This window comes from Hippopotamus amphibius, chromosome 16 (assembly GCF_030028045.1).
Source record: "Hippopotamus amphibius kiboko isolate mHipAmp2 chromosome 16, mHipAmp2.hap2, whole genome shotgun sequence".
Lineage (NCBI taxonomy): Eukaryota > Metazoa > Chordata > Mammalia > Artiodactyla > Hippopotamidae > Hippopotamus > Hippopotamus amphibius.
In genome coordinates this window covers 10,425,311-10,441,270 of record NC_080201.1, presented here as the reverse complement: position 1 = coordinate 10,441,270, position 15,960 = coordinate 10,425,311, and the positions used below count along the sequence as shown (strand labels likewise).

At 43.1% G+C, this 15,960-nt stretch overlaps 1 protein-coding gene across 1 annotated transcript in view; it reads right to left on the bottom strand.

Moving 5' to 3' along the window:
- Positions 1–15,960, bottom strand: part of ADAMTS18 (ADAM metallopeptidase with thrombospondin type 1 motif 18) — a 150,790-nt gene that overhangs the window by 132,471 nt on the left and 2,359 nt on the right. The window contains exon 3 of the mRNA XM_057712145.1: positions 14,776–15,092. Within this exon, the coding sequence (XP_057568128.1) occupies positions 14,776–15,092 (317 nt within the window). The remainder of the gene's footprint in view (positions 1–14,775; positions 15,093–15,960) is intronic.

Genomic DNA, 15,960 nt, shown 5'->3' with positions numbered 1-15,960 from the left:
TGAGTGTTGTATCAGTTGTTCTCAGCTGGGGACAATGACGTCCCCAGGGAACACTTGGCCATGTCTGGAAACATTTTTGGGCACAACCAGGGGGCTGCTACTGGCATCTAGTGGGTAAAGGCCTGGGATGCTGCTAAGAAACCTACCACGCACAGCAACCTCCCCTTCCCCTCCGACTCAAGTCCATCCACACTGTCAGTGGTGCCCTGAGAAACCCTGGGCTAAACATCGCAATTTCCTGCGCAATTGTAAACAGTGAAACTGAAGCAAGCTTGCTGCTTCTCCTCGAACACACTGCCCCACCTGCCCCATCTGCCCCATGAGGCAGCGTGACGCGCTGACGGCTGATCTCCAACGACTGTGATTCTGCAGAGGAAAGGGACTCACTGTGTGTTCACGCCAGCTGCAGAGTAAGCACTCTAGACCTTTTCTGCATTTGTTTTTTATTGCTACAGAGCAAATTACCACATTTAGCAGCTTAAAAATAACCCCGATTAGCTCACAGTTCTGCAAGTCAAAAGTCTGGGCACAGTGTGCCTGGGTCCTCTGCTCAGGGTCTCTGCCTGAGCCAGGCTGTGCTCCTTTCTCTGGGGAAGAATCCACTTTCAAGTTCACTCAGGTGGTGGGCACAGTTCAGTCCCTTCTAGTTATAGGAGCAAGGCCCCGTTTCCTTGCTGGCTGTCACCTAGAGGCCACCTGCATTTCTCGCCATGTGGCCCCCTCCACCTCCAAAGCCAGCAACAGAGAATTTTTCCCATGTCAAATCCCTCTAGCTATGAAGCTCTCTGACTCTCCGGTTCTGTGTGATCGTAGGATAGGTCAAATCTACCTGGACAATCTCCCTATCTTAAGGTCCAGTGAGTTGAAGCCTTCATTACATCTACAAAATCCCTTCCCAGCAGCATCTAAATTAGCAATTGATCGAATCACTGGGAGAAGGTGTATGTACACAGGCAGCTGGGAAGCTTGGGGGCCAATTTTGAATTGTATCTCCCACAGTTTTTATGTTATTATTATCTCATTTAAATAGGAGTGAAGGGGGCAGGGCATGACCTCTAAAAAATAAATGACATAGCCCTTGAGGATATAACATAAACTGATGAGAACCAACTAAGTTTAAGATGGTGGAAGATTTGGCTTCTGGTAGACCCTGAGCCTCATTATGCACTTATTGTATTACATTAGCATATGCTAATGACACACCCACACGCACCAGGACAGCTCTATCCCAGCCCACGGATTCAAGTCCCAACCTGAGGTGTACGGTTTCACTTCGAAGGTTTGTTGTTGTTGCTTTTTCATCTCTGCTTTACAGACACGGTAACTAGATTCTCAGATAATTTGATAATGTCCCAAAGCTGGGTGAAGGATACATGGGAACTCTCTATATTATCTTTGCAACTAACTGCTTGTGAGCCTAAAACTATTTCAAAATAAAACGTCTTTAAAAAGAACACTTTCACCAAGATCATGTGACTCTTCAGTGATAGAGATGAACTTCTAAAACCCTGTGTATTTCCACATACCATCCTGCTTTCTTAAACGACTGCACAAGGATTTCTGAGGTGATAGCATCTCTAAAGCCCCTGAGAACGTTTATCTGGAGCCAGGGTCCTCACACGTGACTGCACGTTAGAATCAACTGGGGAGTCTTTTGAAAACACAGATACCTGGGCCCCATCCTCAGTATTCCGCCTTCAGCCAGGGTAGGGTCTAGGCATTTTTTTTTTTTGGCACACGGGCTTAGTTGCTCCGCAGCATGTGGGATCTTCCTGGAGCTGGGATCGAACTCATGACCTCTGCATTGGCAGGCGGATTCTTAACCACTGCGCCATCTAGGAAGCCCTAGGCATCTGCATTTTTTAAAGCTCTATATGCTAAGACTCACTGATCTTGATATTACTTAATCACAAGTGAGGGTGTTAGATATACAATATTACATAGAAATTAGCATATGCTTTACACACAAAAGGAATCTTTTAAAAGGACTGGAATTCATCTTACTTCAACACCTTTTACTGGAAAACAATGACTATAAAACCCTTGAGATAAGACTAAGCCTTAGGAAAATACATTAGCATATTTAAAGGGTGAGAACACATTTCACTAATTTCTTCTTTGGGCCACATCTCTGTGCTGCCGAAACTCGAAATTCCGACAGTCACTTGGGGTACCTCTTCATTTGCCTCCTGGAAGTGACCAAGTAACATATGAAAGGGAGCTGAGGGATTGTAAAGTCACAGAATGAACCCACAGACAAACAGCATTCTGCTGTGGGAGAACTCAGTAAATCATCAGAGAGATAATCTCCTTTGACTAGCTTATCTCAATCCCTTTCAAGTGCCGGTTCTAAAGAAGGGTGTGCGCATAGCTGACTTCTAGTAAATTAGTGATGTGCACTTTATAATTTATATTAGAAAGCATGCCCCCTTGACTCGTGGTGGTAATAAGGGCAGATAAGATATCCCAAAGCTCAGTGGCATGAATAAGCAATCAAAAGAATTCAGCTGAACATGAAATCCTTCCATACATCAAAGGCATCCCTTCAGGAGAGGTGAGCGTGCGGTCCAGACAGAACACTCTCACCAGACTTGTATTATGGTATTTGAGTGTATGGGGCTCTGTAATTGGACAGAAAAGCCGTGGGAACACGCTTCCATGGGAATAACTTGATCTAACTGGGGAGGAACTCCTGGGTTTGTGGACTGAGATGTGTAGGAAACCCAGGCAAATATTTTGGGTCATGAGAGTCTTCGTGTGCAGTGTTAACATTAGGCCTGTTTATACTTGGACTTCAGGAATTCATCAGTACCATTTTCTCTTAAATTGTTTATTGTTGATGGTGGGAAACCATGCAATTTTACCAGCACACATGCTTCGTTGGAGAGAACCCGTTTTCTCAGTGACTGTCTTAGGCTCACGGAAAACAAAGATGAAGTGAGTTCTCAGTAACTTTGCGTGTTATACAACCAAGGTGAGAGTGACACTGGGTGGATGATGTTAGTATCAGCGAGTCACTCTCTGGCCACAGCTAATATCCCACGCGTGTTTGGCATCTCAGCCTTTCAAAGTGGGTCTTTCTGTCTGTCTCTCTCATAGATACAGAAGTGCATGCGACTGAGAAGACCCATATGGATACCTACTCTTTAAGCAACAGCAAAAAAAAAAAAAAAAAAAAAACTGGGGACAAACACATTAATCAGAAGGGAATGATTAAATATACAGCAGTTAAAAGAATAAGACAGACGCTTACATCATGAAAAGGACGGAACTCCAAGACACACATTATTTTTAAGCACTTCACCAAAAAAAAAAAGCTTCCGAGAAAGTATTGGCTAACACAGTTTATGTACATTTCAAGGGCGGGCACACACACATACCAAAAAGAATCAACTCTCGTTTCAAAAAGAGCTTCAAGGGACTTCCCGGGTGGTGCAGTGGGTAAGAATCCGCCTGCCAATGCAGGGGACATGGGTTCGAGCCCTGGTCCAGGAAGATCCCACATGCCATGGAGCAACTAAGCCTGTGCGCCACCACTACTGAGCCTGTGCTCTAGAGCCTGTGAGTCACAACTACTGAGCCCATGTGCCACAACTACTGAAGCCCACATGCCTAGAGCCTGTGCTCTGCAAAAAGAGAAGCCACCACAATGGGAAGCCCACACACCACAACCCCCACTTGCCACAACTAGAGAAAGCCCGCGTACAGCAATGAAGACCAAACTCGGCCAAAAATAAATAAATAAATAATTTTTTTTAAAAAAGAGAGCTTCCTACTGATACGTAGCTACGGAGCCCTCAGCCTGCGGCGTGTGATCCCAGACCTCCTTCTGTGCATGAATTCACATGTCAATACGGAAACCAAAATATGATTTAGTCTTGTTCGGACACACAGATGGTTTGAGTGTGGCCCTCTGAGGCTTACTGACAGATGAGAGAGCAAAGAAAGCCCAGAGCCCCTCCCACGTGTTCTCACGTATGATATAGGTTACAACTGTGGAGTCACTGCTACGTAAGTCACACGCGATGTCAGGCACCCAGGGAAACATTTGAATCGTGTCTGGCATTCAGGTGGTCCTGCATGCGGAAGGGCAACAAGGAAGAGCAAAAAGAGCTGAAGGGCTGAGAGAAGGAGGGCAGCGATGACGTCACTGGGTAGCTTGGGTCCAGCCCTGCTGAAAGCTAGTCATCCTAGAACAAGGTTGGGGAAGGGGAGAAGGAAGGAGGAGGGGAGGGGCAGGAGGGGAGAGAGGGAGAGACAGGGAGAGGGAGAGAGAAGAAAGATGATCCCAGAGATCAAAACATATATTTTCTTATGCTTAACTGAGTTCAAGACGGAGTTTTTCTAACATTTGCCACTGAAAAGTCCTACAAGATAGAAATAAGAACTATCTGTACATTTGGACTCACACTAGCCACCCCTACCTGCCCTCCTTAGCACACACACAACCTAACGCTAGTCAGAGCATCGATGACCACACTTATAAGGTGTGATGCATTCCAAAAGCAAAAACAATTCTCCAGGAGCATGTTCCACTAGTCTTCTATTTTTCCCGAGGAGGTTCTTTGTGGACTTCTTCAGGACGATTCAGTGCCCCCTGGAACCAACTGTGAAGCTCTTCTTTCCTTTATTCAAGTAGAATAAACCCAGGCTCTACCCAGGACTTACTGAACTTTCAGAGGTGGAGCCTAAATATATGTAGTTTTTTTTTCCCCCTGAAATGCCCAGGTCTTCTTGAAGCACATGAAAAAATTGCTACTCTAGACCCTGAATACCGATATCGGCAACTGGCAGCTAAATATCATTAAGGCCTTGGTCTGTGTCTTAGCTGAATCTTCCACTCCATGGCTCCAGCTTCAATAATCTGATATGTGCTCAATCAATATAAACTGTTACTATTATCAAGGCTAAAACTTTCCTGGTAAGGAGGACTGGCATTAGCCAATTCTGCTACAATGATACCAATTACTACTTGATAGATTATCACCACCACCAATGTTATTACTATGTACCAGGCACTGTTTTTAGCATCGTACACAGAGAATTTTTGTTTCAGTGAAGCATCCATAACTCCCTGAGGGACTACCATTATCCCCATCTTGCCAGCGAAGAAATTAAGCCCAGAGAGGGTAAATAATTTGACCTGGGTCACACAGTTAGTAAAGACCAGAGCTGGGGTTTCAGAGTCTGAGCTCAAAGCCATTACACTGCCCTGCTTTATCATCAGTGCCTTGATCCCAATCTTTATTGATTTCTTTGCTCCTTCCTCTTTGATTCTTTATCTTCCTCTCATTTTATGTCTTCATAGTTGCTCAAGTAGTGGCTCCCTTCCCCCACAAAATCCCCGGGAATCTTACCAGGACGACTGCCAACATGCAAGGGCTCATTTCCTGTCTGACGAGCTTGAAAAGCTCCAGGGCAGAAGCTTCAATTACTGTTTCCTTTCTAGACCCTCTCCTAGACCACAGTCGAGAATAATCAAGGAACCACCATATGACCTGGCAATTCTACTCCTGGGTCTATATCCGAAAAAAAACAAAAACACGAATACAAAAAGGTCCATGTACCCCAATGCTCGTAGCAGCATTATTTACAATTGCCAAGATATGGAACCTACCTAAGTGTCCAGCAACAGATGAGTGGATAAAGGTGTGTGTGTATACACACAATGGGATGAGACGCAAAAAGAATGAAATTTTGCCATTTGCAGCAAGGTGAATGGACTTGGAGGGCACTATGCTAAGTGAAGTCAGCCAGAGAAAGACAAATACTGTATGATATCACTTACACAGGGAATCTAAAAGATACAACGAACTCGTGAATGTAACCAAAAGAAGCAGACTCACAGATACAGAGAACAAACTAGTGGTTACTAGTGGGGGAGGGAAGGGGGAGGGGGAATATAGAGGTGGGGAGTAAGAGGTACAAACTGTCATGTATAAAATAAGCTACAAGGATATACTGTACAACCCTGGAAACATAGCCAGTGTTTTATAATAACTATTAATGGAGTACAATCTTTAAAAATTCTGAATCACTATATTGTACACCAACTATAATTCAATTTAAAAAAAGCAATAAAAAAAGAAGAATCAACGATAGAGTTCATCATAGATTGTCTCAAGCCTGAGAGAGAGAGAGAGAGGGAGAGTTACCATTGCCCACTTTACAGATGAGAAAACTGAGGCTCAGAGCCCAAGACTCACAATTCTGGTGCTTGGGGAGACTGATGCTTCAGCGACCATCCTCTAACAGGCAGAGAGCATAGGAAGGAAGGATCAGCCTTTCGCCCTCCCATGAGAGCATCCTTCCAATCAGCCTGGGGGTCCTGCTCTCTGACAAAAACCTTGGTGATTTTTTTTTTTGAGACAGGCTGGCGTTTTGCTAAAAGTGTTGTTCTGAGCAAATAATCATCTTCACAAATCATGTCTGAGGACGGCATACCGGAAAGAGGCAAAAAAATCTTTTTACCCTGATGAAACAAGTCATAACCTAAAAAAAAAAAAAATCTCTGATTTGGGTCAGCCTGTGTCCAAAAACTTGTAAATAGAGCCCAGTCTAATCCTTAATTTCACATGATCCTCTCAAGTGACTGAAAAGTTCCAAGGGGGTCTGTCACGCAGCAAACCTCTGCTGGTTAACGAGGCCCCACAAAGCAGAAGAGCCTGCTTTCTTTCTGCCTGTCTGGACTAAGGTCACTTAACTTCAGCCCTTTCATGAATGGAAATCAGCTTTCTAAAGACTACCGGGCAGCCGGCAACCAGCAACAGACAACTCAATGACTGAACTTTCTGAGTCATAAAATACTTCTGAAAAAAAGGAGATCAAAGTGTCCCCCTACCGCCTATTGAAACCCAAATGCTTCCAAAGCTCCTTGCAGGGACCCTGGCTCTCCAGAGAATGGGTCCCTGCAGTTATAGTCCAAAAAGGCCACCACTAAGAAAGAGACAATGGGGACCTTAGAGCAGCCAGCCATGGAGTAGAAATGCCACTTATGGTTTCATTTTGGGGGACAAAGCAAAAAGAAAGGAAGGAAGGCCAAGTGACAAAATTGGACCATGCATCAGGAATCATGGCTGGAGGGATCTTGTGGTACATATTCCACTCTGAGCCACTGATGTGATGCTGAAACCTAATCGGAGACTGGACAGAGGATGCCAAGGGAACAGCACAGCTCTCTACCATGCCCACTGGCTGGGATCCCCGCTGAGGTGGTTAATCAGACATAAAGAACCCACCTATCACATTTCTGGGTGGAAATGCAATACGGGTGGCACTTCTGCTCACCTCTTTTCTTGATCTTCACATTGTGAATGGAGCTGAGTGTCCAGAATTTAAGCAAGAGGTGCATTTTCCCAACTGCAAGACGTACGTGGTAATTGGATTCATCGGGTACCAATAACGTGTAAATAATCTCAGACCTAGGAATTGTTCTTTCATGGCGAACCATGGAACCCTGGGCAAGTTGTTGATGGAAGCGTGGCTTAAAAGGGGAGATGGGGGAGTAGTCAAATTAGTATCAAAATTCCACCTCTTGGAGCTTCCCAGTGCACATCAGCACATTAAAAGGTGAGAAATGTATTAGAGCAAAGACATTTGCTTAATTAAAGTTTCCTGAATTTTATGGGAATATATGGCCATGATCCCACTTATAGGGTCATAAAACCCTTTTATGCCTGGACACCTTTGATCAGCTAGAAATCAATACGTGATATTATAGTATCTCTTTTGGGAATCATTGCCTTGGTGATTTTCTTGTCACTACCAGACTATGAAGAGAGGTTCCCTGAAAAAAAGTTTCCGCAGTCAAATAAGTTAGGGAAACCTTTTAAACAGAGTTAAGCAAACATCTTTAATGTACAACATTTCCAAGTTGTTAACATGCTAATCTAAAACCATACTCCATGAACCCTTTGTTCCAGGGCTCTGCTTAATCACAGCTTGGTTCAAAATAAAATAACAATTTCTGGGTCTAAAATCACCACTCCACTTCTTCCTTAGAATGAAATCCTGTGAAGCAGAATACAGCATCCACCTTGCTTGAAGCTATCTCCACCCTGTGCTCTGCACAGTGCCTGACGTAACAGAAACTTAGTAGTAGTTGAATGACAGAGTCATTCAATGTATCTTTTCAGTTGGTTCTCCAAATGTGACATTTCCACTTAAGTTTCAGAAACAGGCTCCGTCCGTCAAACCAACAGCAATTATGAAAACAACTTGCCTATATGTTCTCTAATGTTACCATGTATTAGAATCAATTGGAGAATTAAAAATACACATTCCTGGGCCCAGCCTCCCAGACCTTCTATTGTACATAAACACATTGAAATTTTCAACACCTCAAGCGAAGCTAATGCAGCTGATCACACTCTGAAAATTGCTGTCTTCCTGAAAAAGGAGCACTGAGGTGGAACATTTTGGGGGCAGAAGGGTCTTTGAGATCTCCTAGTATGTAGGAAGACAGACACAGGTGTGTTCTACCATTCCAGAAAGCAAAATTAAGAAACACAGGTGAGGGGGCTTCCTAGGTGGTGCAATGGTTAAGAATCTGCCTGCCAATGCAGGGCACATGGGTTCGATCCCTGCTCCAGGAAGATCCCACATGCCGTGGAGCAACTAAGCCCGTGAGCCACAACTATTGAGCCCATGTGTTGCAACTACTGAAGCCCATGCGCCTAAAGCCCGTGCTCTGCAACAAGAGAAGCCACGGCAATGAGGAGCCTGCGCACCACAATGAAGAGTAGCTTCCACTCACCGCAACTAAAAGAAAGCCCGCGCACAACAAAAAAGACCCAACACAGCCAATAAAATAAAATTAATTAATTAAAAAAAAAAAAGAAATACAGGTGAGGGACTTCCCTGGTTGCACAGTGGTTAAGAATTCACCTGCCAATGCAGGGGACACAGGTTTGATCCCTGGTCCTGGAAGATCCCACATGCCATGGAGCAACTAAGCCTGTGAGCCACAATTACTGAGCCTGCACTCTAGAGCCCATGAGTCACAGCTACTGAGCCCACATGCCACAACTACTGAAGCCTGTGTGCCTAGAGCCTGTGCTCCACAACAAGAGAAGCCACCACAATGAGAAGCGCAGGCACCACAACGAAGAGTGGCCCCCACATGCAGCAACAAAGACCCAATGCAGCCAAAATAAAAAAAATAAGTTTATTAAAAAAAAAAAAAAAAAGAAATACAGGTGAAAGTCATAAGAAGGCAGGTTGTATGTAATTCAACATCAATATGAAGGGTCTCCTGACAATGGCATGGGCTTTTTGGATGTAATGACCATCTCATCAACGTGGTGGTCAAGGAGAAGCTGGGTATGGTAGAAAGAATGCAGATAGGAGAGAGTGATTAGATCTGGTTCACCTGCAACCCTGAGATTCTGGGACAAAGTTCTGTAAACTCAGATAACCTTCAGAGGGCATAAAGTAGCCAGGTGTAGGGGGCAGTGGTGAGTGGGAGAGAGCTTGCTCCTGTTGAAAGGCATCCAAAATTTAAAAAACAACTCCCCCCGGCCCCCAAATATAAAGGCAGGCAGGATTCACTCGTGGAAGCTTGCAACTTCTGTTTGATGGGTTATTCCAAGTAAATAACTGCTTACTTAACTCCTGAATAAAATGAGACCCATCATGGGGGAGGGGGTGTCACATTTTGAGAGAATATTTTGAGCATAGTTTAATTCTTTTTTTAAAATAATTAATTAATTGGCTGCATTGGGTCTTTGTTGTTGCACACAGGCTTTCTCTAGTTGCAACGAGTGGGGGCTACTCTTCATTGTGGTGCACAGTCTCCTCATTGTGGGGGCTTCTCTTGTTGCGGAGCACAGGCTCTAGGCATATAGGCTTCAGTAGCTGCAGCACATGGGCTCTATAGTTGTGGCTCACGGGCTTTAGAGCGCAGGCTCAATAGTTGTGGTATACAGGTTTAGTTGCTCTGTGGCATGTGAGATCTTCCTGGAGCAGGGATCGAACCTGAGTCCCCTGCATTAGCAGGTGGATTCTTCTAACCACTGTGCTATCTAGGAAGTCCTGAGCATAGTTTAATTCTGAATTAAATTCCCTGCCAGAGAAATCCTAGCTGGAGTATGTATGTACACATGTAAATACACACACATATATATATTTCATTATTATAACCCTTTTACCCTTTCTCACTTGCTCCTGGGGTTTCCCTAGCAGTCAAGGTAATGGTTAGCTTTCCTGCCAGTACTCTGTTATCTAAAGTTGACTTACTATTTTTTTTAATATGCATTGATGCACACTAGAAAATTGCTAGAACCTTGAAAGTCATTCAGATGCCAGTTGTCCATCCCCCTCTTGGTGAAACACTGATGTAGACACTTCAGGTAGAAGAAGATTCATCTCTCAGTCTCCTTCACTTCCTGTCAGTTTCTGTATTTGTGGAAGAAGAGTGGCTTGTGACCTTTGATGAGGTTCTCCTCCAAGCATGTTAGAGACCTGTCCCTCTCCTGAACCTCTGAATCACTCACTGTTCTGAATCTATTACAGCACTTGCTAATTCACTTTAGAGAAGATAAGAACCCCTGGTTTGACCAAAGGAGGTGAGCAGTGTTGATGGGTTCTGGCTAGCTGGAAGGATAAATTCTTCCTCCTGGCATGATTATTTCCGTCCATCCCCATCTCTCAATGGGCCCGGTGAAGTGATTCCTCAATGTGGAGCCTCAAGTGATCTCCCAGTGTTCACTACTGCTATTCCATAGTGTTCCATATGCAGGTCAACACATTGTTAGAGGTGCAAAGCCATAGCATCAAAGATGCTAAGTTGGCAAAGGTGTTTTGGCTCAGAATTCTTGTTTCTATTCACAAAGAAAGGAAAAAGCACCACAATTTGGGCTGAAAACATTTACAGGAATCCTCCACTTTCGCAAGTTTGCTTTATGTCACTTTGCTTTTACAAAAGACCCAATTACCTAACCAAAAGAAATCCAAAGAGGATTTTCATTTTTATGAAAACAAACACACACACAAAACAAACAAAACAAACCCAAAGCAAAAATAATGGTCAGAGCAGGGATGAGTAAATAAAACAAGAAATTGAGAAAGATAAAAACAATCATAAGGGTCAGTGTGCGTTTGTTGGTTGTGCAGCTATAGCCCATACAGAGGCAGAGCTCACCCTATGCAGGGAGAGTGGCGCCACCGAGCTCATTCCCCAGGAACTGCACTCAGAATCTTTGCATCAAGCCACTGTAGCTTTGAATTGTCTGTGAGCACTTGTGCTTTATGTCCATTTATTCTGTGCATTCATTGCCAAGATGTGTCCTAAGGTAATTGCTTCTTTGCTTCTGTCATTTTGGCTTACAAAAGATTTCATAGGAACGCTCTTCTTTCAGATAATGGGGAAAACCTGTATACTACTTCGTGTCCATATAAGATATAGATCACAAAACAGGGTATACAAGTGGCCAGTAGACATAAGAAAAGATACTCAACTTCATTAACCATCAGAACAACACAAACTAAAAACCCACAATGTGACATCACTTCACAGCCATCAATGGGAGTGGCTAAAATGGAAAAGACAGACAATAGCAAGTGTTGATGAGAATGTGGAGCAACTGGAACTCTCATACACTGCTGATGGCAGTATATATTAGTACAACCACTCTGAAAAGCTGTTTGGCAGAATCTAGGAAAGGAGGACATATATATTACCCTATGACCCAGCAACTTCAGTCTTTGGTATGTTTCCAACAGAATGTGTCCATAAGCTCATGAAAAGGCATAGACAAGAATGCTTGGCAGTACTCCTCACAACAGCCCCAAACTGGAAACAATTTCAATGTCCACTACCAATTAGATGGAAGCAATGTAGAATATTCACACAGAGGAATATTATATGACCCTCTCTTTCTTATGTAAAAAATTTTTAGATAGGCAAAATTAAGCTATGTTACACATTAGGATAGTGGTTATTTCTGGTGGAAAGTGTCTGGATGGGGATGCAGGGTGGGGGTGGGGGTTCTTCTGAGGCTTTGCTAATGTCCTGTTTGATCTGGTTCTTGGTTACAGGGGTGTGAACTTTGTGAAGATTCATTTGGCTGTACTCTATGATTTTTGCATCTTTCTGTACACATAACTTCAATAGAAGTTACAAAAATTAATACAGAGCCGTGTCTCAGCTTTTCATCTGTGGTTGGGTCCTCTTCCCTGTTTTATTTTTCTTATTGTTTGATTAAGGTTGGCTGTATGTGTTTGTATTTTGCAGTTGTTTGGCAGGGACTTGGGGAGGTGGGTAAATGCAAGGGGGATAAGCTTTATGCTCTCCCTTCCCCTTCCCTATGGGCCCTGATGAGGCCAACCAATTGGATAATTAGAGTCAGATGCCTAGAGATGGCAGTGGTCTTATAAATCATTTCACATGGTTCAGGAGAGGAAACTGAGGCCTAGAGAAGCAAAGTTAAGTATATGCGGCTGGTTTGTTGAAAAGTAGGAACAGAATGTGAGTTTCAAATAATGCCATTTGCAGCAACATGATGCACCTAGAGATTACCATACTAAGTGAAGTAAGTTAGAGAAAGACAAATACCATATGATATCATTTACATGTGGAATCTAAAAAAAAGATACAAATGAACTTATTTACAAAACAGAAACAGACTCACAGACTTCGAAAACAAACTTAAGGTTACCCAAGTGGAAAGGTGGGGGGGAGGGATAAGTCAGGAGTTTGGGATTAACATATACTATATATAAACTAAATATAGTATATTAACATATACTATTTATAAACTAAATATAGTATATTAACATATACTATATATAAAATTGAAAATCAACAAGGACCTAATGTATAGCACAGGGAACTCTACTCAATATTCTGTAATAACCTATATGGGAAAAGCATCTGAAAAAGAATGGATATATGTATATGTATAACTGAATCACTTTGCTATACACCTGAAACTGACATAACATTGTAAATCAACTACAGTCCAATATAAAATAAAAATCAAATTAAAAACTAAAAATAAAAACAAACAAAAATCAGATTGGTATGCAAAGAAAAAAAATTTTTAACTGCCTTATACACAGGCAGATGTGGTTGCCAATGACTTCTTTCCCTCCATCCCAAAGATGCAACTATTTCACTTGCCTCAGTCTATGTGTTAAGTGGTCATCTGTTCCCTGTTCAAAAGTGAATCTCCTTCTTAGGAGAAACAGCCCAACATCCATGCATATGGAATAGTTGGTCAGTTTTCCTATCACTTACAGAGTGGACTCCTGAGTGCATTAAATATGGGGAGACTAAGTTCCTTCCAAGAACTGCTGTAGCACTTTCCACATAGGAAGTCACTTCATCACCACAGCCCTGGGATGTAAACCCTCTTCTTATTCTCGTTGTAGAGATAAAGACACTAAGACACAGAGAGGCTCATAACTTTCCCAAGGCTCTGCTAGTAAGGACTGGTATGAAAATGAACTTGGACAGACTACTCTTAACCACTGGGTTTATCTGGAATGGGATAGTTTAAGCCACTATGATGGAGAACCTAACCTCCTTCTGAAGACATCAGGATACTGAAATAGAGGAGAGGACAGACAGGAGGATGCTCCCAAAAGAGCAGGAGACTCATCACAACGAAACCAACCAAACAACAAAAACAAGATATCTTCATGTGGGGGGTGGGCACCTATGCATGTGTAACCACGTTAGAATACATAGGTCATTAGTAAGCCACATTCATTTACACAGATCTAGCTTAGTTGGGAATCGTTAAATCTTTTCTTCACTCTATACTTTAAAGACCATACCAAAAAAATATAACTCTGCTTGTGATAAAAGATTTTAGCTACATGTCAAGTCACAATATGAAAAAAAAGTTAAATAATATCAGTTTCAGCTAGCCAAGAACATGGGAGTCTTCACTCACCAGCGCCTAAGCCCCTCTCCCTTGCTAGGTCATGATGTATCACATACATTACAAACTACATCCTCAACTGGGCTTTCTCAAATTTTCCTTCTTCTAGTCACACCAGAGCACGACCACGGTGTGTCCCAACACACACAAACTCTTCTGTCAGTTACAGACCCTTCTCAATTGCAACACAAGATGAAATCAACCCAGATCACCATTTATTGCCTCACAGATGACTGAATCCTGAGACAAGTATCATTTATACCAATATTCTTGGTCTCGAGTGCAAGAGCTGAGGATTACACAAGAGGAAATAACGCTTGTCCCGAACCTTTTTAAGTGTCCTGCCTTCCCGGATGCCACACTTAATCCCCCCAGCCTCTGGAACGCACCACATCACACTCTAAAAGGACGTCTTCTGTGAGCAGGACAACATGAACAGATTAGTTAAAAGAAAACAAGAGGCCTCCCTTCCACAGGGAAGGTTGGGCTTCCCAGGGCTGTGAATGCACTTTTGCATTAAATACAGTTTTCCCTGTTTCAAAGCACTGTAGAGGCGCACAGCTTGTTAGAGTTATATAAAGCCTGGTTTCTCAAGACTTTCCAAAGAGAATGGCATCTATCAAGTTAATTTCCTTGGGGATTGTCTCAAACATGGAGAATGTAGAGGCCCAGACCATTAAACATCAAAAGAATGTTCTAAATGGTAATTAAAGTTCTATTAGATTTTCTTTTACTGGGAGCAGATTAGATTAATTCAATTGAGAATATTATACGTATCAAAGCTGACAGTCTGAATGTGTGGCGTTGGCTGCAAGAGCGCTTAGGATTGCAGACATCTGTTCATTCCAGTTACACAAAACACAGGAAAGAGGGAGTAGGGGGTGCTTACCAAGCCGGCACACGTAGACACAGCGACGGAGGACGAGCTGTCGTTTCTGATAAATCCCTGATAGAAACATCTCGGCACGGCGGGTTCCCGAGTCTCTGAAGCACCATCTTTTCCAAGTACCTGGACAATAAAGTGACTGCTCAAGATCGCCGAGGGCTTAAGTTCTAAGTGTAGTTCCTGTCCAAATGCTGAAAATCGGTAATGCAGGGAACTGCTGGCACTCGGCGCCGACCGCTTTTTCCTGCCGTTGTGCAAAATGTCCTGTGAAATATATGACCCGCCCGAGTCCACTTCTACCGGCGTGACAAAGACGTAATCTGCAATGGGAAAGGTTTGGCTGTCAGCACCCAGAGCCCACAACGCCCGAGGGTCCCTTTCCAACAGGCTGGCAAGGAGCAATGCACAGCTGAGAAATACTTGTTTCTATTGCCATGCCCTTAGATTTCATATAATTCAGAGCAGCTCATGACAAGGAGAAATTTGTGATCTTGACAGTTAGCTCTGCCACAGCAATTCCTACAGAAACTAAAAGTCAAGCACCATCTTGCTGAATGTCAAGCATGTTTCTGGAAAATGCCACAACTCTCACGGTCTGCAGAGAGAGACAGACTTTTCATCAGTCATAGAGCCATCCATACATAAAAATGGATTTGGGGGAGACACTATTAATAACTATAAAACCACAAAGCCAAGAAAGGAACCCTGTTATCCCAAATGATACCCCTGTGTTTAAACTACATCGGGGAGCATTGGGGTGGGGGTGGGGAGGGCAGAGTTTAAATTTTAAATGTAACTCACAGCGCTGGGTAACTTGAGATGACGTCTCAGATAATTAACAAGTAACTGCAATTTTATGTTTCCAATATTAATTATACATGATAATAAAACTCCAGCACTTGTATCACTCAGCATTTTACAATGACCTGTCCCTGGGACAATTTCATTTAATTGTAAGCATAAAATAGAACGGATACATAAAAATGCCTCGAAATTGTCAGAACTTTCCTCTGCAGTCTGATGTTGAAGATTGCTCAGACATGTTGGTGGGGGCGTGTCGGATCAGGGGACACCTGGAAAGACATGTTTAAAAATACTTTCACCATTGCTCCCTAGAGCAGCGCTAATTGCCGCTTGTCCCGGAGAAGAGAAGTTAAACAACAATTTGCTGCTTGAAAAAAAACGAGG